Genomic DNA, 23,181 nt, shown 5'->3' on the forward strand with positions numbered 1-23,181 from the left:
GTACTACACCCCCTGAAAATTTTGAATTTTGCATTTTTCTCAAAAAATAACTACACACTGGTAACAAAAGTTATGTATATTATAGGGGCAAAGAATCCAATTATTTCACTGAAATTTCAGTGATTCAAGACAAGTGGTTCATTTAAAGAAATGAGGTACATTCTAGCGGTACCTCTTTTCTTATCATAAATAACGTACCGATTGTCTTGAGTCACTGTAATTCCAGTGTAGTAACTGGATTCCTTGCCCCTATAATATATACATAACTTTTTGTTACCATTGTGTTATTATTTTTTGAGAAAAATGCAAAAATAATCATAAATTTATCAAGGGGTGTAGTACCACCTTAACCTCTAAAAACAAAGACTCAAAGGAGTTTTCCTTGTGAAGACCACTGAATTCCAGCAGAGTGCAATGTAATGCAGTGTATCCTGGTTTTTCTACACTCAGGGTTCCCGTACCTTGAAGCCTTTAAAATTCAAGGACTTTTCAAGGACTTTCAAGGTCCAAAAGCATGATTTTCAAGGACTTCATTCGGCACGTGTTAACGAAAGTGACAGCTCCTCTCCACTACCCAAATTTTGTCAAAATTATACTTTTAGGTAAAATTCCAATTTTCAAGGACTTTCAAGGACCTTGTGCAAATTTCCAGGACTTTCAGGCGTTGATAAGTACCTGTTTTCAAATTCAAGGACCCTGTACACTAGTATCATACCTGATGATGTTAAACTTTGCTATCTGTGACACCTGTTCTTCCAGTACTCTGATGATGGCATTACGACAGTGATCAAACTGTGACGGTGAGTTGGTCTTGATATCCAATACGATGGTGATGCAGTGCTCCTCTATCACACCAAACAAACGTCTACTCTCACTGGTCAGCCATTCGATGCGACGTTTGTATAGTGCTATTGCTTGCAGGAGGCTGTTCTCTATTTGCTGGATTTTCTCTTTGCTGACTCGAAGCTGTTAATTTGTAAAAAGAATTGTAATCTGACATAAATATAGATAAACCAGACAAAAATGCATTGGCTTGTGACAATAATCAACTTAAAGAGGCATTTTGTTATCACAGCCTCATCCCCCATATTTCACAAAAAAGTTAAGATTTTTAAACCACTGGAAACCTCTGGATACATGATGTTTATGTATAAAAAATATCATCAAATTTGTATTTAATATTAATATTGAACTATAATCTAGTCAACTGGACTTACTATTTTTGAGTGAGAAATTTTCACGTCCAATCCTGAACGCATCATCAGCCCTACTGACTGGATGTGAAAATTTTCCACTCAAAAATAGTAAGTCCAGTTGACTAGATTATAGTTTAATATTAATATTGTTTACTACCTGGATGAATGATAATCTTCACAAACAAATTTGTATTTGTCATTCCCAGTACACAAGAACAAAATTACAACACAGTGTCTATGGAGCAGTGTAATCCACATAACCAACACTCCCTGCATGGAAGATGAAATATGGATTTCAACTGGAATAGCCCATGCAAGTCCCAGGGGCGGGGCACTCACTAAAAATGGGTGACGGGATGTGCGGCCACATTGACCCCCATTTTTCAACTACCTATCACCCAATGACCCCCTTTTTTATTTTACTGAACTCCCTCTCACCCAATGACCCCTTTGTTTTCCTGTCACCAAAGACCCCTTTTTCAAAAATTTTGGGGAAATTTCTGATAATCTCTCACTAAATGACCCTGTTTTTTCCTAAAATTTTTCAAAAATGATGATGAATTTTTGAAAAAATTGTATCAACTTTAAAATATCTTGACCCAAAATTGTTTCCAGTCTCACTGAATGACCCCCTTTTTTTGTCAGATTTCCCCCCGGTCCCCCCCCCCTTTTTTTGGTCCTTTTCACTGAAAGACCCTCCTTTTTCAGTGTCTAGGCTCTCACCGAAAGACCCCTAGTTTCGAACTGTTGTCCGCACATCCCCGTCACTTCCAAAGTCTAGTGCCCCCCCCGGTGCAAGTGATCTATCACTTAGGAGAAATTCCCTTTATTTTGGGAAAGACATTTTTAAAATATACTGCCCAATTCTTTTATGCAATGTGATTTATTTAGACACAACTCCCGGTCCCCGCACTCCGTGCACCCGCGGGTATTCATGCTCGTCCTAAATTTAGCGAAATAAGGGGTGTTTTCAGATGAAGAAACGCGGTTTTCAAACCACGTGTTCGCGAAATTGAAAAAAGGGTATTTTCATCGAGCAGCCTACGTGTTTTTACCAGAAAAGGGTATATTTGAAATATCGTTTGCATTTAAGCGAAAATAGGGGTATTATCTAAGGGCAAATAATTTGTGAAATCGCTAAAAAAGGGGTGTTTTTCCCTAAAAACTTTCGCAAAATGAGATGCAAAAGGGGTGTTTTTAAAGTTCACCGACAAGCATGAATACCCGCGGATGCATGGAGTGCGGAGACCGGGACACAACTACTCACATTAACATTATAGACAGTACCATCCTTTCTTGGATATCTTGTAAACATTCCTTCTCCATAGCGAGAACATACAGGTTTCTTCAAAGAATGATCATAATCTAGGAAGAGAAAAAACATGAAAAGAAATAAAAATATATTAATAATTAGTAATGTTAGGTTTTGTACAAATTTGCATCATATTCCTGCAAAATATGGGAGGGTAGAAATACTAGAAATACTGATCAAACTAGATCAAATCAATCTAAAGACATTATCCGATATATCTTACAGTCACTGGCCTTCTCCAAACCTCAGGTTCAGATCACCAGCGTTGGGTAAAGGAACAACATACTATACCATTAAGGCACCCCTGATAAGATCGGCCTTAATGGCTAAGTTTCTGCATTCAAACTTTAAATTCTTTTTGGTCACACCCTCCCTATTTTGTATTTATTTTTATTTATCTCCATTATAGCAGACTCTGTCTTGCATTAATTCCCTGTGTTTTCTCATTTTCTTTCTTTCTTACTTTCTTTTTTCCTTTTTTCTTTCATAATTTCATTCTTTCTTTCTTTCCTTCTTTTCTTTTCCTTTCTTTCTTTCTTTCTTTCTCTTTTCTTTTTCTTTCTTTCTTTCTTTCTTTTTCTCTTGTTTCTCTTTTTTTATTATCATCTTTCTTTTCTTTTTTCTTTTCTTTTTCTTTACTTTCTTCCTTTATTTTCAGCATTCTCTTTTCCTCTTTCTGTGCATTTCATTTAAAACTTAGAGTTTGTCTGTGACCGCTCATGCTGCTTTAATCATCGCTGGTAGTAAATTCATATTTTCTTTACTTTATCTCAGTTGTTCGGCTCAAAATTAAAAGGGGACATATCTGATAATAAAAGCTAACATTTTATGGCAAAGAAATACTATAAATCTATTTTGTATGGAAATGTTATAATAGGGCTATTTCATTATAAATGACAACATTGAGTCCCAAAAGGGGTCAAAATTCAAACTCATTTATTTCATGCAAATTCATTATCATTTCAAAGTTCAGATGGTGTGTCAATAATTCTCAAAATATTAGAGCGTCAAACCCTCAGGAACCATTAAAAAATTAAATTGAATTTTTGCTGTGTAAAACATAGCTGCCGTCTGGGGGACATTTTTTAAACAATTTAATACACAACTTTGAAAGAGTATATGTAACCAACATTGGGTTCATACTTATTCATATTTAGTCTGTAATAATTGTTGTATGTTCCTTTACACTTCACTGTCTTAAATATGCCAGTTTCAATATAAAACAATTAGTAAATTGATACTAATCCAGATAAATGGTGCAAAATTACTACATATTTTTAAGGATAAACTTTATCTTCACATGAAAAATTCATGAAATAGTCATTTTGTCCTGCCCAATAGCTACACTGATGCATAAGTGAGTATTCTGCGTCAATCTGTTGTACTAGTCATGGAAAACCTAAAATAAAAGACCCCTCCTGTGTCATTTGTTCTGGATAGGACACATTTTTGAACACATAATAAAGCATACCGGTACTTTAACTTTAGAAATAGCTGCATCAATATTATTGCATAAAAGATCCCCAGCATTTAAAATCCACTACAAACAGGGTTAATATTCTGGTTAAATTAGGAATATTGCAATTTTTAGCTAACCAAGTTCAATGCAGAATAATATCATATGTGTTCTCAACAACTGGACAATAATTTGAACACTAAAGTGGTTTGTAAGCATAATTTGCAATAAAATGCAAAAATTTCTTGTAGGTTTGGCTCTTTGAAATTTTTATTTTTTAGTTTGTTTACCAATTCATGGAAATGACATAATTGTGCTGGAGAGGACATTTGTTAAATTGCAAACAGAATCGTGGATACAGGCTTGCAAAATGCAACAAATACCAAATCATGTGCCACCTTGGTAGAAGGAAGACCACTCTTCCTCTACAAATTTCACATTCTATGATATAACCCTTCTTATTTCAACAATTAGTAATTAACTTCAGTTCTGGAGAGGACAAATTTTTAACGCGGAACTGTGGTATCAAGAACAAGTGGTCTACTGTATGTAAAATAAATGAATTCCTCAATCAGTGCCCTGTCCCATCAATTGGTAATATAACACAGATTATACAGGTAGGGTAAGGGTTTATATTTCCTCTTTAATGTTAACAAAAATGGAGGCATGAATTGAGAGGACACTCATTTTTTATTTAACATAAAATGCCAATTTTGCAAGAATCTACGGAATTTTAACATTTTTACACCAATTTTCACCATTCAACTTGCATGATGTTCCACACATATCATATTTTCATTGCAACAAGCACATTGCCATAGAATGTACCTAATTTTTCAAAGAATTAATTCAGAATACATGGGCAAAATGAAATGGGACTCCAAAATTGGGTTGAAAATGTACCTTTTGGCAATTTTTTATACAAAAAATAGACAGAATTCTGTAAAAATGCTCATGTAGCTTGTAGTTTGTGGCATACTTAGAATTAAGTTAATAACACTGCATTATCACCCTAATTATATCAACCAGATATGATAAAAGCCATTTTTGTGAACGTGTCATTTATAATGAAATAGCCCAATATGGCTTTAAATGACTTGTCTCCAAAATAAATTTACATCACACAATACATGTTTAATTATAACAAGCTATATAGTTTCATATGATGAATACATGACATATACATATTTCAATATTTCATAGTCTACAATACAACCTAGCTACCAGCAGCAGCCAGTTAGTTTACAGTTACCATAGCAACCATCAGATGCCATCTAAGTTGACTTATAAGCTTGTTATGCTTTGCATGCTACAGACTAAGTCAATAACCCATGAACAGAGATGTCATCGCTGATATTTAAGAAAGGATTCTGCTATTTGCTTTTAATGTTCTAATCAAATAGAATATGTTTGAAATTAGGATTATGTAGTGTTTTGTAAATATTCTGAAATTACTTATTGGCACTATATACTGTTATTGCTCCAAGGCTGTAAATTTCCGTTTATAAAGTGCTGAATGCTTCAACAGAAAAATATTTGGTTGTTTTAATTTTCACTGAGCTGTCCAATGTGTCCATAATCTAAATGGTTTTATAATTCTAGTCTCAAATTTTAAAATGCCATTAGTTTGTCAAAAAAAACAAATGTAAAAAAAGTGTTCTTAACGTTTAATATCAACAGCTTTCAGTCCCTCTCCTTCATCTTTTCTCTTCTTTGAATATCTGTTCTTTCTTTCCTCTTCTCCATATACTGCAGTGGCATAGATAGATTTCTTTTTGACATGGGGGACGGGGTTGAAAAAATTCTTGTAGTATAGTGAATCCAGCACTTTTTGGCAACAGAATAAGTGTATGGTACATATCTGTGCGCGTGCAAACATTTTGCCATATTGAAGCTAAACTGATGAAATATGGTGCAAAAGTGGAATAAAATTGTGAGAAGGGCACAAAACATTGCACTTTTGGTGCTAAAATGGCTAAATATGAGGTTAATCTTGAATCCAATTTTTATCATTAATTTTTTTAAACTAGATAAAAAATATCTAGGACCGGTTTTTAATTTTTTTTAATTTTGACCAACTTTGAAAAATTTGCATCAAAAATAGATGATAAATGCTAAATTTTGCCCAAAAATCATAAAGAAGCCTAATTTTTGTTCAAATTTCAAATATTTTTCTTGAAGTTGATCAAAATTCAAAAAAAAAAAAAAAAAAATAACTGGAATTTTAGGCACAAAGTAAAAGTGCCCTCCCATAATGATCCCACCAGCTAAATAAGGGCATATGAGTGGACCCAAATTTCTTTTTGGGAGGTGGATCAGAGGCATAAAATTTCCCCAAGCCTTTTGCAGTATCACAAGATATTTGTTTTTATCTCCATACATTATTTCACTAATTAAAATGTATCAATTTATTAATCAATGAATTCAATCAACAGCAGAGGCATTGTACAGTCACGCAGACAAGTGATTAACAAGTGCATTGTAAATTGGTTTTAAGTTGTGAATTTCATATCTGTAGATTTTGCAAATGGAGTTGCATATAATGCAAAATAAAAACCTCACAAATAACAAATTAATGTACATATTTCAAGTACAGGGCAAAATTGAGTAATCGCGAAACTATCAAAAATAAAATGTCTCTCACTTCAAATCACGAAAATAACCATTTATACAGTCATTGAGGGGGCATCGACCATGATTGAGGGGCACCGGGTCTGATTGGGGGGCACAAGATGTTTTTCAGCACTTTTCCTATAGGATTTTTAAAAATTTCAGATCGATTTGGGGGGCACATGCCCCCTGTGCCCCTATGATGCTACGCCACTGACCAGCAATATTATTTACTCTTTTTGTACTAACAAATAATTTAGCTTGGAAATTTGTATGATTCCTATAAAAAAGCATCTTTTTATCTGTATCTGTTTAAAATTGTATTAATATTTGTATACTGTCTAGAAACCAGAGAAGTGGACCAGCAAAAAATGTGTGATTTCTAAAATCAGCATCATTTTTTGCAACTTTTCCAATTCCACAATTTTGCGAGTGTAATGTTATCCATCAACCTAATTGTCACCACATGAATGTCTAGACTCCTAATAAGAACATTAATGTGATCCATTTCTTCATCAAACATTTGATCTTGTTTGTCGACCCAAATAATGTGGATTTGACAAGTAAAAAAGAACATGAATGTGATCTATTTCACATGAAATTGGTCTAATCTGCTCCAGAAACCCCGGCTAGAAACTGTCATGTGCTAGTATAATGTTACATTTTGTAGAACATTCTCATGTTCTGAAACGTGTTATTTGAACTTATTTCACAACATGAAGTACTGTTATTCACAGCTTGTGGGCAAGTTTGTCAGCTAGGAACTGATTGCCCAATGAGAATCTGTGCCAATATAATGATCAAATGGGGTATTCCAGATGAAATCCATACACTCCCTATGGAAGACATAACTTTATTCCTCCACACAGGGAGTGTGGATCAGGGGTGTGAGTGACCACAGATAAATAAGTCTGGAAAACCCTGAAATTTGGAAAGCTCCTACTTTTGTACAGAGGAGCTGCAGAAACACAAGATAAAAATCAAGATCAAAATGTTTGAATTCCGATTTTAATTTGAACTCTCATACCCCTGGTGTGGATTTACCCGAATGGGCAGTGTCTTAGCTATAGCCACCAGTCTGCCACAAATCTGGTAGTGTAAATACCGGTATTGCTTTATAACTTTTCAATTAAATGTTCTACATTTTGTATCACTCATCAGGAGAAGGCAAAACTAACAAGCAAAAAAAATACACTAAACGAATATAAACTTACATTTTAATTGATATGATCTAAACCACTCAGACCAAAGTTCAAAATTTTGAAAATAAAATTTCAAAAAAGTTCAAATCAGATCACACTATTTAAGACATCCCCTGTTTGGACATGTCCCTCCAGGTCCAATATTATGGGGTCCAGTTGGACCCCATACTCTGCAAAACTTGAAAAACTATGGGGTCCCAAACAATTTTTGGGGTCTTTAGACACAAATTTTCACATGTTAGTCTCAAATGATGGGGTCCAGGTGGACCCCATAATTTAAAAAAAAATTAAATATGGGGTCCATTATGATTTTACTGTGCTAAAACTAAAAAAAACCTAAACTCAGTGTAGCGGGAACCCTGGTCTGAAGTCCAGAGATAGCCACCTCAACAGTGTAACTCCACTTGAAACATCAGCCAACAGTAAAAGAGTGGCAAAATGGGAGGAGAGATCTACCAATCACCCACAAAATTTGAATATTCCTGTTGGCGAAGAACTACCACCTGGTGCAGATGCAAGTTGGATTGGATGGAAATGCCTCAATAGGTTAAGGTCTGGTGTAGGAAGGTGTAAAGTCATCCTCAGCAAATGGGGATATCGCAAGAATACAGATGTAACCTGCGATTGTGGAACAGAACCACAAACAATGGATCACCTACTGTGTTGCCCTCAACTGGAGCAAACATGCACAACTGCTGTCTTAGCAGTTTACAACAAGAATGCTGAAAAATGTGTGCAGCACTGGCTGAAACACATTTAATTTTGTGCCGTGGCACGCTAAGAAGAAGAATGAATCCTCTTACCATCACTATGTTTGAAGCCAATTGATCCTAATATCTGATCCAAACTAAGCCGATTTCTTCTTAATCCATATGTACTAAGCCATTTCTTTGTTGATATCATTGATTTCACATCAGGTTCCCAGGTTTGTTTGGGTTGCGGCTTGAGTTTGATCACAGATTGGATGTCTTCTGGATTCATCTTATCTAGATCCATTGCTGGAGTATTCCGGGATGGGCCTGGTCTGTTATTGTTGTTGTGGTGTGGATTTGATCTAGGCCCAAGATCAAATGAAGGATCTGAATAAAAAAATAATAAAGACACAAGTAAATTTTAATAAAAACTTATTGAGAATAATTAAAAAAACAAACATGTAAGTTATCTTGAATATGTATACTAAAAATGCGGTTTTGGAAGCCAAAAAACCTTGATTTTCCAAAACAAACAAAAAAAACCACAATTTCCTGAAAAAAATGCAAAAATTTTAATTATGTTTATTTGCTGATTGAAAAAAGTTCCAACCTTGAATAACAAGTAAATTAGGGTAAAAAAAAGCAATTGTGTCTGTGAATACCATGATCACGTTTTCCTCTGATGCTTATATATTGTACTAAACACTGGACTTTATTTCGCTTATGATTAAAGAAATACGGTACTTTTAGTCTGCATTTGAGTTAGTACTGATAATTTCAACAAAAAGGTTCCTTAATTCCTGGAAGGTGTCCCTATCTAACTAGCTCCGTTCCACAAACCGTGACGCCTCTCGAATAGCGAGCGTAGCAACAAGGTTGGTGGAATATCATGGATCATCTGTGGATCATCATAGGTTTATGAGTACAGCATAGAGCCTCTGCTACATGTGGTAAAATACAGAATTCTTTCTAGACTTGAGAATTATACCATTTCATTGTTTAGTTGACTTATTATAGCAACACTATGTTTAACATGGCAACAATCTGATAACATTATGTCTCAATGTGTAATATGAGTATAGGGTCATTTAAACGCAATACACTATTTACATTGAAGCAGGTTTTTTTACAAGATGAACACACTCAACTTATTTATTTATCTAGCATGTCCAACAGTGTAAAGTTCCAAGTTGAGGTAGCGGTCCTTAGTGGTAGTACAACTTGAGGTACATTTATTTGAGCAAAATATAAAGGAGCATTTCGTGATCCACAGCCTCATCCCCTACTTTTCTAAAAAAAAAGTTGAGATTTTTATATCACTGGAAACTTCTGGCTACAAAATGTACCTGTACAGAACATTTCTTGCAGATTAATTTGTTTTATACCATAGCAAAAAATATTGTCAAATTTGAATTATGTTCTGGTTTAAACTAAATAATATAATTACAACACTATTACAGCCTATGGAGCAGTGTAATACACCTAATCATAACTTCGGAATGTTTATCGGAATCAATTGCAATTTTGGGAATAAGCTTTTTTCCGTGGATATCTGGATATTTTTAATATTTAACAGTCCTCAAAGTTAACTTTATAAATCTAATGACATGTTTGTAAAGTGTATGTAGCTGCCTAGATATGATGAAAAGCTGACCATCAATTGAAAATTCTGAGCTTTCATATTGAAGATATACATTTTTTTTCCAAAAAAGACCTACAATTTTTTGGTGTTTTGGGGAAAAAATCTATATCTTCATTACGAAAGGTCAAAATTTTCATTATGATCGACGGCTTTTCATCCCAGCTACATATACTTTAAATATACCAGATTTATACAATTTAATTCGAGGATACTTAAATTTCAAAAATATCAATTTTCAACCATTCACCATATTAAAAATGTGTACTATCACAAATTTCAAAAAAATTAAATTATTTGATATCATCAGGACATTCCTTGTTTTCTAAATACAATTTGATGTCTGTGCTTTTGAATCCCACAAAAAATATGTGAAAACGTCACTATCAGAGCCTTTAAAGACAGCAAATAAAAATAGAAGGGAGAAAACTTGTGACAGCAAATAAAAATAGAAGGGAGAAAACTTGTGAGGAGTTTGATGAATGAGCCACAGATTCTGTACAAAAAAACATAATTATAATACCATGCAGACCTGCCAACCTACCGAAGTCAGAAAGAGGGACATTGAGGCCACAACCTTGTACATGTATGCAAACCAGGTACCGACAAATTCAAAGACTTGAGGTGTGCAATGCTTTCAGAATTCAAGGAAAGTTTTGCAGGTCTACATTTATCACACTAGACTAAAGAGAATGCTATAGCAAAATTTTAAAGTGAAATTTGCATCATTTTCTATTGTTCTTACATTTAAATTTGCCATCACTGAAATTTTCAGAAAGCAGGACTGTCCCTCTTTTTCACTTTGGAAAACCCCAAATGAGGGACAGTCCCTCAAAATGAGGGACAGTTGGCAGGTCTGTAATACAAATGTTACCTACCTAGTACCTAACAACAAAATATTTCTTGAAGTTATCTATGCATCGGTTATTTGGAGGGCATTGTAAAAAATCTAAACATTTTGCCTTTGGAACCGAGCCATTATATTATATTGTGAGCCATTTAAACATACAAAATTATTTGTTGTTGTTGTTGTTTTTTGGCCAAACAACTTTTTTTTTGCCATACTATTGGATTAAGTCCAAAACAAGCCAGCAATGGTTGAATGATAACAAAAGCTGGACCCTTTTAAAATACTGGCAGTTCAGTGAAAATATGGTGTGCACTTTTTTTAAATAATTTCAAATTGTTTAAAATTTTTAAGGAGCACCTTGTTGACAATTTGACATGGTTTGGACCTTCAAAAGTTGTGATTTTTTTGCCAAAAAAATGTAAATTGTAATTTTTTGCTTTTAGGTTTACAGTTACACGTTTAGCGATATTCTATTCTAATGTTGAAACGGCTCCCAGATGTTGAAACGGCACCCAGATGTTGAAACAGCACCCAGATGTTGAAACGGCTCCCAGTTGTTGAAACGTTTAATATTGACAACTTAGTTATTTTTGCTTGAATAGGATGCCATGAGTCATATTTTCCAATTTTAACGATTGCATTAAACTTATTAATATTACTAGGGACTTTCAGAGATCTGTTGTTTGACATAAGAAGTCAAAAACAAGGATTGCCGAGCTCATGATGACATGATCAATTTGTCATTTGAATTATTTGTGATTATAATATTAATATTAAAAAAATAAATGCTTACTTTCATCCTCTCTGGGTGAAAACACCCTTGCAGGGTCAATTTCATACATGCTGGAAGATGCTGATGATCCTTAAATTTAAGATGAATATACAGCCTCACAGGAAATTGATATCAACATTACCCTCACGCGACGACCGATGTAGGAAAGCGTTAAAGCTTATTGAAAATACTCAAACAGATCGATAGCTGACATGATGGTCACGGCGGTGTTGTGAACTGTACATTGAGTTTGGTGCCGTTTTCTACATGTTATACATCGTCATTCTATATCAGCTACCATCATAATATTTAGTATGGTTATAGACCAATCTTGTATTACACTATCAGTCAATTCTATGTTGTTATTTTGCAGCGCAGCGTTGCTGAATTTTAATAAGAATGGCGACTATAATAGTGTTCAGTATTCTTCGTACATCATGCATGCATGTTCACTGGTTGGTTGTCAGGTTGCTTGGTTCAGTGTACACAAACTCGCCAATCAATTATCCGCAACTCACTTATTGACCTCACGCTGAGGTGCCACAATAAAATAGCATTTGAATGATACTGCGCCGCTGAGTATGATAATTTTTGGGATTAACCTTAGTGGCCTCGAACAACAATATATTTATCGAAGAAATACAAATCTAATACAAAAATATTTTGCTTGTAATTAACTAATAAAATAAATAATTTATTCTAATAATAGTTATATTAATTAAGCAGATTTCATTATTTTTAGTATGATAATACTTCTTAAAATTACTAATCAAAATTGAAACAAACCTTCATTTGATTGAATTGAGCATGCGTAATTGAAATACAGCAACAGGTGGATTTGATTGACAGGTGTAATAGCGACGTCGTCTGCTAAGTCCCGATACAGCTAGACAAACGTAAAACTTTTTTTATTCCCTGTACTTGGGACTGGTGGGGGAAAAGACACACAACAAATATATAAGCCACGAAAAAACTCCTGTGAGAAGCATGACAATGCCACAGAAAGAACCAAGCCAAAACAAACCTAGGAGAGTTAAAAGTAGGCCTAAAACTTGGTTAAGACAGTGGCGTAGCTGCCGGGGGAGCAGAGGGGGGGGGCAATTTCCCCCTGGCAAAAACTGCCTATTTTGGTCCCGCCCCCTAGTGCAAGAAAAAAGAGGAAAAAGGAGGAGAAAGAGGAAAAAAGAGACATTCAAGCAAAGATTCAAGTCTTAAAATTTGAGCATGTACTAGTTAATGATGTGTTTTTATTTTACTTTGAAAATTGTATGCATTTCTGTATTCTAATTTTGTATCTTATAGTTGTATATTTTATGTCTATTGAAATCTTTAAACTTCTTTATAAAACTTTTAAAGGTACTTTATAGAACCTTATCGTTGCTTGTGTTGCTGGATACGGGACAAAAAAGGTTCTAGTTGCACCTTTCTTTGGAGAGTGTAGGCCTACTGAAATTCATAACACTAAAATAATATTTTATCTTGACTTATTTTTAGAATGTATAGCCAATACTCATCTCTCATCAGGGTTTTAACACCACCACTAGAAGTTGTTTTTGGCATAAGATACCTGCAGAAACTGAAATGTGCTGTGTCGGCCAAACCCATTGGGTTCCATTGTGGTTCTTTTTAGTACCAGAAAAAGTTCTTTATACACGAAAATGGTTTTTTTTTTAACTTTAAGCTTGAAGAAACTTTAAGGAACCATTAAGGAAGAACCCACAGAAGGTTCTAAATAGAATAGAAAAAAGATTCTTTAGCCAAGAAAATGATTTTTAATATCATAGTACCAAAAAGGAGACTATTTTTCACTTAACTTTGTGATGAGTCGATGAATTAATTTAAAGTCCCTATGTCTATTTTAATCTCCCCCTTAAAAAACAATGTCTTTTAGAAAACTCCACTGTTATTTCAGAAGTGTCTTCAAGTTTAGGAACGTGCAGAACGATGTTTTTCACATAAGGAGGGTGGTGACATTCTATCTTTGGTTTGTTTGTCAGCTCTGCTGGAAGCAGAGCATTGAAAAATAATAATAGACTCATCTATTTGTTCCTCTGCACGGAAATCTTTAGTAAAAGGCGAAAGATTTATGCGTGTATTGCAGAGAAACCAGAGTAATGAATGCTGCGTTACTTCGAGACCCATTCTAAATACAGAATATGAATTCCATGGTGTTAAGCGTCAAATCATGCGGTTATCGATCGAATCATGACATCACTTGTCCGGGATGTCAACCAAACCCCACTGGGTTTCCATTGTGGTTCTTTGAAGCACCAAAAAGTTCTTTATCCAAGTAAATGGTTCTTTGTAGAACTTTAAGCTTGAATAACCTTTAAGGAACCACAAGAACACACTGTTATTTCAGAAGTGTCTTCAAGTTTAAGAACGTGCAGAACAATGTTTTTCACATAATGAGGGTGGTGACATTCTACCTTTGGTTTGTTTGTCAGCTCTGCTGGAAGCAGAGCATTGAAAAATAATTATAGACTCATCTATTTGTTCCTCTGCACGGAAATCTTTAGTAAAAGGTTCTAAGTTGCATCTTTCTTTGGAGAGTGTACTGAAATTTATAACACAAAAATAATATTCTATCTTGACTTATTTCTAGAATGTATAGCCAATAAATATCTCTCATCAGGGTTTTAATAAACAAAAGATATCTACTTAAATCCCCTCGCACACCACCATAGAAGTTGTTTTTGGCATAAGATACCTGCAGAAACTGAAATGTGCTATGTCGGCCAAACCCCATTGGTTTTCCATTGGGTTCCATTGTGGTTCTTTTAGCACCAGAAAAAGTTCTTTATACACAAAATGTTTTTTAACTTTAAGCTTGAAGAAGCTTTAAGGAACCATTAAGGAAGAACCCACAGAAGGTTCTAAATAGAATAGAAATAAGGTTCTTTAGCCAAGAAAATGATTTTTAATACCATAGTACCAAAAGGGACTATTTTTCACTTAACTTTGTGATGAGTCGATGAATTAATTTAAAGTCCCTATGTCTATTTCAATCTCCCCCTTAAAAAACAATGTCTTTTAGAAAATTCCACTGTTATTTCAGAAGTGTCTTCAAGTTTAAGAACGTGCAGAACAATGTTTTTCACATAATGAGGGTGGTGACATTCTACCTTTGGTTTGTTTGTCAGCTCTGCTGGAAGCAGAGCATTGAAAAATAATTATAGACTCATCTATTTGTTCCTCTGCACGGAAATCTTTAGTAAAAGGCGAAAGATTTATGCGTGTATTGCAGAGAAACCAGAGTAATGAATGCTGCGTTACTTCGAGACCCATTCTAAATATAGAATATGAATTCCATGGTGTTAAGCGTCAAATCATGCGGTTATCGATCGAATCATGACATCACTTGGATTAATGTCCGGGATGTCAACCAAACCCGATTGGGTTTCCATTGTGGTTCTTTGAAGCACCAAAAAGTTCTTTATCCAAGAAAATGGATACGGGACAAAAAAGGTTCTAAGTTGCATCTTTCTTTGGAGAGTGTACTGAAATTTATAACACAAAAATAATATTCTATCTTGACTTATTTCTAGAATGTATAGCCAATAAATATCTCTCATCAGGGTTTTAATAAACAAAAGATATCTACTTAAATCCCTCGCACACCACCATAGAAGTTGTTTTTGGCATAAGATACCTGCAGAAACTGAAATGTGCTATGTCGGCCAAACCCCATTGGTTTTCCATTGGGTTCCATTGTGGTTCTTTTAGCACCAGAAAAAGTTCTTTATACACAAAATGTTTTTTAACTTTAAGCTTGAAGAAGCTTTAAGGAACCATTAAGGAAGAACCCACAGAAGGTTCTAAATAGAATAGAAATAAGGTTCTTTAGCCAAGAAAATGATTTTTAATACCATAGTACCAAAAAGGGACTATTTTTCACTTAACTTTGTGATGAGTCGATGAATTAATTTAAAGTCCCTATGTCTATTTCAATCTCCCCCTTAAAAAACAATGTCTTTTAGAAAACTCCACTGTTATTTCAGAAGTGTCTTCAAGTTTAAGAACGTGCAGAACAATGTTTTTCACATAATGAGGGTGGTGACATTCTACCTTTGGTTTGTTTGTCAGCTCTGCTGGAAGCAGAGCATTGAAAAATAATTATAGACTCATCTATTTGTTCCTCTGCACGGAAATCTTTAGTAAAAGGTTCTAAGTTGCATCTTTCTTTGGAGAGTGTACTGAAATTTATAACACAAAAATAATATTCTATCTTGACTTATTTCTAGAATGTATAGCCAATAAATATCTCTCATCAGGGTTTTAATAAACAAAAGATATCTACTTAAATCCCCTCGCACACCACCATAGAAGTTGTTTTTGGCATAAGATACCTGCAGAAACTGAAATGTGCTATGTCGGCCAAACCCCATTGGTTTTCCATTGGGTTCCATTGTGGTTCTTTTTAGCACCAGAAAAAGTTCTTTATACACAAAATGTTTTTTTAACTTTAAGCTTGAAGAAGCTTTAAGGAACCATTAAGGAAGAACCCACAGAAGGTTCTAAATAGAATAGAAATAAGGTTCTTTAGCCAAGAAAATGATTTTTAATACCATAGTAACAAAAAGGGACTATTTTTCACTTAACTTTGTGATGAGTCGATGAATTAATTTAAAGTCCCTATGTCTATTTCAATCTCCCCTTAAAAACAATGTCTTTTAGAAAATTCCACTGTTATTTCAGAAGTGTCTTCAAGTTTAAGAACGTGCAGAACAATGTTTTTCACATAATGAGGGTGGTGACATTCTATCTTTGGTTTGTTTGTCAGCTCTGCTGGAAGCAGCGCATTGAAAAATAATTATAGACTCATCTATTTGTTCCTCTGCACGGAAATCTTTAGTAAAAGGCGAAAGATTTATGCGTGTATTTTAGAGAAACCAGAGTAATGAATGCTGCGTTACTTCGGACCCATTCTAAATACAGAATATGAATTCCATGGTGTTAAGCGTCAAATCATGCGGTTATCGATCGAATCATGACATCACTTGGATTAATGTCCGGGATGTCAACCAAACCCGATTGGGTTTCCATTGTGGTTCTTTGAAAGCACAAAAAGTTCTTTATCCAAGAAAATGGTTCTTTGTAGAACTTTAAGCGTGAATAACCTTTAAGGAACCACAAGAAAGAACACTCAAAAGTTTCTAAATAGAACAGAAAAACAGGTTCTTTAGTCAAGAAAATGATTTTTAATACCATAAAAAAAAAAGGGACTATTTTTTATATTTCTTAACTTTGTGATGAGTCCCTCAATTAATTAATTAAAAAGTCCCTATGTCTATTGAAATCTTTAAACTTCGTTATAGAACCTTTTAAGGTACTTTATAGAACCTTATCGTTGCTTATGTTGCTGGATACGGGACAAAAAGGTTCTAAGTTGCATCTTTCTTTGGAGAGTGTACTGAAATTTATAACACAAAAATAATATTCTATCTTGACTTATTTCTAGAATGTATAGCCAATAAATATCTCTCATCAGGGTTTTAATAAACAAAAGATATCTACTTAAATCCCCTCGCACACCACCATAGAAGTTGTTTTTGGCATAAGATACCTGCAGAAACTGAAATGTGCTATGTCGGCCAAACCCCATTGGTTTTCCATTGGGTTCCATTGTGGTTCTTTTTAGCACCAGAAAAAGTTCTTTATACACAAAATGTTTTTTAACTTTAAGCTTGAAGAAGCTTTAAGGAACCATTAAGGAAGAACCCACAGAAGGTTCTAAATAGAATAGAAATAAGGTTCTTTAGCCAAGAAAATGATTTTTAATACCATAGTACCAATAAGGGATTATTTTTCACTTAACTTTGTGATGAGTCGATGAATTAATTTAAAGTCCCTATGTCTATTTCAATCTCCCCCTTAAATAACAATGTCTTAGAAAACTCCACTGTTATTTCAGAAGTGTCTTCAAGTTTAGGAACGTGCAGAACGATGTATTTCACATAAGGAGGGTGGTGACATTCTACCTTTGGTTTGTTTGTCAGCTCTGCTGGAAGCAGAGCATTGAAAAATAATTATAGACTCATCTATTTGTTCCTCTGCACGGAAATCTTTAGTAAAAGGCGAAAGATTTATGCGTGTATTGCAGAGAAACCAGAGTAATGAATGCTGCGTTACTTGAGACCCATTCTAAATATAGAATATGAATTCCATGGTGTTAAGCGTCAAATCATGCGGTTATCGATCGAATCATGACATCACTTGGATTAATGTCCGGGATGTCAACCAAACCCGATTGGGTTTCCATTGTGGTTCTTTAAAGCAACAAAAAGTTCTTTATCCAAGAAAATGGTTCTTTGTAGAACTTTAAGCGTGAATAACCTTTAAGGAACCACAAGAAAGAACACTCAAAAGTTTCTAAATAGAACAGAAAAACAGGTTCTTTAGTCAAGAAAATGATTTTTAGTACCATAGTACCAAAAAGGGACTATTTTTATATTTCTTAACTTTGTGATGAGTCCCTCAATTAATTAATTAAAAGTCCCTATTTCTATTGAAATCTTTAAACTTCGTTATAGAACCTTTTAAGGTACTTTATAGAACCTTATCGTTGCTTATGTTGCTGGATACGGGACAAAAAAGGTTCTAAGTTGCATCTTTCTTTGGAGAGTGTACTGAAATTTATAACACAAAAATAATATTCTATCTTGACTTATTTCTAGAATGTATAGCCAATAAATATCTCTCATCAGGGTTTTAATAAACAAAAGATATCTACTTAAATCCCATCGCACACCACCATAGAAGTTGTTTTTGGCATAAGATACCTGCAGAAACTGAAATGTGCTATGTCGGCCAAACCCCATTGGTTTTCCATTGGGTTCCATTGTGGTTCTTTTTAGCACCAGAAAAAGTTCTTTATACACAAAATGTTTTTTTAACTTTAAGCTTGAAGAAGCTTTAAGGAACCATTAAGGAAGAACCCACAGAAGGTTCTAAATAGAATAGAAATAAGGTTCTTTAGCCAAGAAAATGATTTTTAATACCATAGTACCAAAAAGGGATTATTTTTCACTTAACTTTGTGATGAGTCGATGAATTAATTTAAAGTCCCTATGTCTATTTCAATCTCCCCTTAAATAACAATGTCTTAGAAAACTCCACTGTTATTTCAGAAGTGTCTTCAAGTTTAGGAACGTGCAGAACGATGTATTTCACATAAGGAGGGTGGTGACATTCTACCTTTGGTTTGTTTGTCAGCTCTGCTGGAAGCAGAGCATTGAAAAATAATTATAGACTCATCTATTTGTTCCTCTGCACGGAAATCTTTAGTAAAAGGCGAAAGATTTATGCGTGTATTGCAGAGAAACCAGAGTAATGAATGCTGCGTTACTTGAGACCCATTCTAAATATAGAATATGAATTCCATGGTGTTAAGCGTCAAATCATGCGGTTATCGATCGAATCATGACATCACTTGGATTAATGTCGGGATGTCAACCAAACCCGATTGGGTTTCCATTGTGGTTCTTTGAAGCACCAAAAAGTTCTTTATCCAAGAAAATGGTTCTTTGTAGAACTTTAAGCGTGAATAACCTTTAAGGAACCACAAGAAAGAACACTCAAAAGTTTCTAAATAGAACAGAAAAACAGGTTCTTTAGTCAAGAAAATGATTTTTAGTACCATAGTACCAAAAAGGGACTATTTTTTATATGTCTTAACTTTGTGATGAGTCCCTCAATTAATTAATTAAAAAGTCCCTATTTCTATTGAAATCTTTAAACTTCGTTATAGAACCTTTTAAGGTACTTTATAGAACCTTATCGTTGCTTATGTTGCTGGATACGGGACAAAAAAGGTTCTAAGTTGCATCTTTCTTTGGAGAGTGTACTGAAATTTATAACACAAAAATAATATTCTATCTTGACTTATTTCTAGAATGTATAGCCAATAAATATCTCTCATCAGGGTTTTAATAAACAAAAGATATCTACTTAAATCCCCTCGCACACCACCATAGAAGTTGTTTTTGGCATAAGATACCTGCAGAAACTGAAATGTGCTATGTCGGCCAAACCCCATTGGTTTTCCATTGGGTTCCATTGTGGTTCTTTTAGCACCAGAAAAAGTTCTTTATACACAAAATGTTTTTTTTTTTTTTTATGCTTGAAGAAGCTTTAAGGAACCATTAAGGAAGAACCCACAGAAGGTTCTAAATAGAATAGAAATAAGGTTCTTTAGCCAAGAAAATGATTTTTAATACCATAGTACCAAAAGGGACTATTTTTCACTTAACTTTGTGATGAGTCGATGAATTAATTTAAAGTCCCTATGTCTATTTCAATCTCCCCTTAAAAAACAATGTCTTTTAGAAAACTCCACTGTTATTTCAGAAGTGTCTTCAAGTTTAAGAACGTGGAACAATGTTTTTCACATAATGAGGGTGGTGACATTCTACCTTTGGTTTGTTTGTCAGCTCTGCTGGAAGCAGAGCATTGAAAAATAATTATAGACTCATCTATTTGTTCCTCTGCACGGAAATCTTTAGTAAAAGGTTCTAAGTTGCATCTTTCTTTGGAGAGTGTACTGAAATTTATAACACAAAAATAATATTCTATCTTGACTTATTTCTAGAATGTATAGCCAATAAATATCTCTCATCAGGGTTTTAATAAACAAAAGATATCTACTTAAATCCCCTCGCACACCACCATAGAAGTTGTTTTTGGCATAAGATACCTGCAGAAACTGAAATGTGCTATGTCGGCCAAACCCCATTGGTTTTCCATTGGGTTCCATTGTGGTTCTTTTAGCACCAGAAAAAGTTCTTTATACACAAAATGTTTTTTAACTTTAAGCTTGAAGAAGCTTTAAGGAACCATTAAGGCAGAACCCACAGAAGGTTCTAAATAGAATAGAAATAAGGTTCTTTAGCCAAGAAAATGATTTTTAATACCATAAAAAAAAAAAGGGACTATTTTTCACTTAACTTTGTGATGAGTCGATGAATTAATTTAAAGTCCCTATGTCTATTTCAATCTCCCCTTAAAAACAATGTCTTTTAGAAAATTCCACTGTTATTTCAGAAGTGTCTTCAAGTTTAAGAACGTGCAGAACAATGTTTTTCACATAATGAGGGTGGTGACATTCTATCTTTGGTTTGTTTGTCAGCTCTGCTGGAAGCAGCGCATTGAAAAATAATTATAGACTCATCTATTTGTTCCTCTGCACGGAAATCTTTAGTAAAAGGCGAAAGATTTATGCGTGTATTGCAGAGAAACCAGAGTAATGAATGCTGCGTTACTTCGAGACCCATTCTAAATACAGAATATGAATTCCATGGTGTTAAGCGTCAAATCATGCGGTTATCGATCGAATCATGACATCACTTGGATTAATGTCCGGGATGTCAACCAATCCCTATTGGGTTTCCATTGTGGTTCTTTGAAGCACCAAAAGTTCTTTATCCAAGAAAATGGTTCTTTGTAGAACTTTAAGCGTGAATAACCTTTAAGGAACCACAAGAAAGAACACTCAAAAGTTTCTAAATAGAACAGAAAAACAGGTTCTTTAGTCAAGAAAATGATTTTTAATACCATAGTACCAAAAGGGACTATTTTTATATTTCTTAACTTTGTGATGAGTCCCTCAATTAATTAATTAAAAAGTCCCTATTTCTATTGAAATCTTTAAACTTCGTTATAGAACCTTTTAAGGTACTTTATAGAACCTTATCGTTGCTTATGTTGCTGGATACGGGACAAAAAAGGTTCTAAGTTGCATCTTTCTTTGGAGAGTGTACTGAAATTTATAACACAAAAATAATATTCTATCTTGACTTATTTCTAGAATGTATAGCCAATAAATATCTCTCATCAGGGTTTTAATAAACAAAAGATATCTACTTAAATCCCCTCCTACACCACCATAGAAGTTGTTTTTGGCATAAGATACCTGCAGAAACTGAAATGTGCTATGTCGGCCAAACCCCATTGGTTTTCCATTGGGTTCCATTGTGGTTCTTTTAGCACCAGAAAAAGTTCTTTATACACAAAATGTTTTTTTAACTTTAAGCTTGAAGAAGCTTTAAGGAACCATTAAGGAAGAACCCACAGAAGGTTCTAAATAGAATAGAAATAAGGTTCTTTAGCCAAGAAAATGATTTTTAATACCATAGTACCAAAAAGGGACTATTTTTCACTTAACTTTGTGATGAGTCGATGAATTAATTTAAAGTCCCTATGTCTATTTCAATCTCCCCCTTAAAAAACAATGTCTTTTAGAAAACTCCACTGTTATTTCAGAAGTGTCTTCAAGTTTAAGAACGTGCAGAACAATGTTTTTCACATAATGAGGGTGGTGACATTCTACCTTTGGTTTGTTTGTCAGCTCTGCTGGAAGCAGAGCATTGAAAAATAATTATAGACTCATCTATTTGTTCCTCTGCACGGAAATCTTTAGTAAAAGGTTCTAAGTTGCATCTTTCTTTGGAGAGTGTACTGAAATTTATAACACAAAAATAATATTCTATCTTGACTTATTTCTAGAATGTATAGCCAATAAATATCTCTCATCAGGGTTTTAATAAACAAAAGATATCTACTTAAATCCCTCGCACACCACCATAGAAGTTGTTTTTGGCATAAGATACCTGCAGAAACTGAAATGTGCTATGTCGGCCAAACCCCATTGGTTTTCCATTGGGTTCCATTGTGGTTCTTTTTAGCACCAGAAAAGTTCTTTATACACAAAATGTTTTTTAACTTTAAGCTTGAAGAAGCTTTAAGGAACCATTAAGGAAGAACCCACAGAAGGTTCTAAATAGAATAGAAATAAGGTTCTTTAGCCAAGAAAATGATTTTTAATACCATAGTACCAAAAAGGGACTATTTTTCACTTAACTTTGTGATGAGTCGATGAATTAATTTAAAGTCCCTATGTCTATTTCAATCTCCCCCTTAAAAAACAATGTCTTTTAGAAAATTCCACTGTTATTTCAGAAGTGTCTTCAAGTTTAAGAACGTGCAGAACAATGTTTTTCACATAATGAGGGTGGTGACATTCTATCTTTGGTTTGTTTGTCAGCTCTGCTGGAAGCAGCGCATTGAAAAATAATTATAGACTCATCTATTTGTTCCTCTGCACGGAAATCTTTAGTAAAAGGCGAAAGATTTATGCGTGTATTGCAGAGAAACCAGAGTAATGAATGCTGCGTTACTTGAGACCCATTCTAAATACAGAATATGAATTCCATGGTGTTAAGCGTCAAATCATGCGGTTATCGATCGAATCATGACATCACTTGGATTAATGTCCGGGATGTCAACCAAACCCGATTGGGTTTCCATTGTGGTTCTAAAAAAAAAAAAAAAGTTCTTTATCCAAGAAAATGGTTCTTTGTAGAACTTTAAGCGTGAATAACCTTTAAGGAACCACAAGAAAGAACACTCAAAAGTTTCTAAATAGAACAGAAAAACAGGTTCTTTAGTCAAGAAA

The 23,181-nt window shown here is 34.2% G+C and overlaps 1 protein-coding gene and 7 non-coding genes across 9 annotated transcripts in view; all 8 read right to left on the minus strand.

Moving 5' to 3' along the window:
- LOC140160798 (von Willebrand factor A domain-containing protein 3B-like) overlaps window positions 1-12,233 on the minus strand; it is a 219,615-nt gene extending 207,382 nt beyond the window's left edge. For both annotated transcript variants that reach the window (XM_072184106.1, XM_072184105.1), the window contains exons 1-4: window positions 11,751-12,233; window positions 8,580-8,855; window positions 2,464-2,561; window positions 716-966 (exon numbers count right to left, since the gene is read on the minus strand). In XM_072184106.1, coding sequence (XP_072040207.1) covers window positions 716-966; window positions 2,464-2,561; window positions 8,580-8,855; window positions 11,751-11,799 — 674 coding nt within the window. In that variant the 5' untranslated portion in view covers window positions 11,800-12,233. The remainder of the gene's footprint in view (window positions 1-715; window positions 967-2,463; window positions 2,562-8,579; window positions 8,856-11,750) is intronic.
- A 1,491-nt stretch (window positions 12,234-13,724) lies between these two features.
- LOC140161492 (U5 spliceosomal RNA) lies at window positions 13,725-13,844 on the minus strand. Its single transcript, XR_011860177.1, has one exon. It is a non-coding gene; the product is annotated as a U5 spliceosomal RNA (small nuclear RNA).
- Window positions 13,845-14,870: 1,026 nt separating this feature from the next.
- LOC140161486 (U5 spliceosomal RNA) lies at window positions 14,871-14,990 on the minus strand. The gene has a single exon (XR_011860171.1). It is a non-coding gene; the product is annotated as a U5 spliceosomal RNA (small nuclear RNA).
- Window positions 14,991-16,510: 1,520 nt separating this feature from the next.
- On the minus strand, window positions 16,511-16,630 carry LOC140161405 (U5 spliceosomal RNA). The gene has a single exon (XR_011860097.1). It is a non-coding gene; the product is annotated as a U5 spliceosomal RNA (small nuclear RNA).
- A 1,096-nt stretch (window positions 16,631-17,726) lies between these two features.
- LOC140161487 (U5 spliceosomal RNA) lies at window positions 17,727-17,846 on the minus strand. The gene has a single exon (XR_011860172.1). It is a non-coding gene; the product is annotated as a U5 spliceosomal RNA (small nuclear RNA).
- A 1,096-nt stretch (window positions 17,847-18,942) lies between these two features.
- LOC140161488 (U5 spliceosomal RNA) lies at window positions 18,943-19,062 on the minus strand. The gene has a single exon (XR_011860173.1). It is a non-coding gene; the product is annotated as a U5 spliceosomal RNA (small nuclear RNA).
- Window positions 19,063-20,854: 1,792 nt separating this feature from the next.
- On the minus strand, window positions 20,855-20,974 carry LOC140161403 (U5 spliceosomal RNA). Its single transcript, XR_011860095.1, has one exon. It is a non-coding gene; the product is annotated as a U5 spliceosomal RNA (small nuclear RNA).
- A 1,794-nt stretch (window positions 20,975-22,768) lies between these two features.
- LOC140161404 (U5 spliceosomal RNA) lies at window positions 22,769-22,888 on the minus strand. The gene has a single exon (XR_011860096.1). It is a non-coding gene; the product is annotated as a U5 spliceosomal RNA (small nuclear RNA).
- Between the last annotated feature and the right edge of the window lie 293 nt (window positions 22,889-23,181).

Source organism: Amphiura filiformis, chromosome 9 (assembly GCF_039555335.1).
Source record: "Amphiura filiformis chromosome 9, Afil_fr2py, whole genome shotgun sequence".
Taxonomy (NCBI): domain Eukaryota; kingdom Metazoa; phylum Echinodermata; class Ophiuroidea; order Amphilepidida; family Amphiuridae; genus Amphiura; species Amphiura filiformis.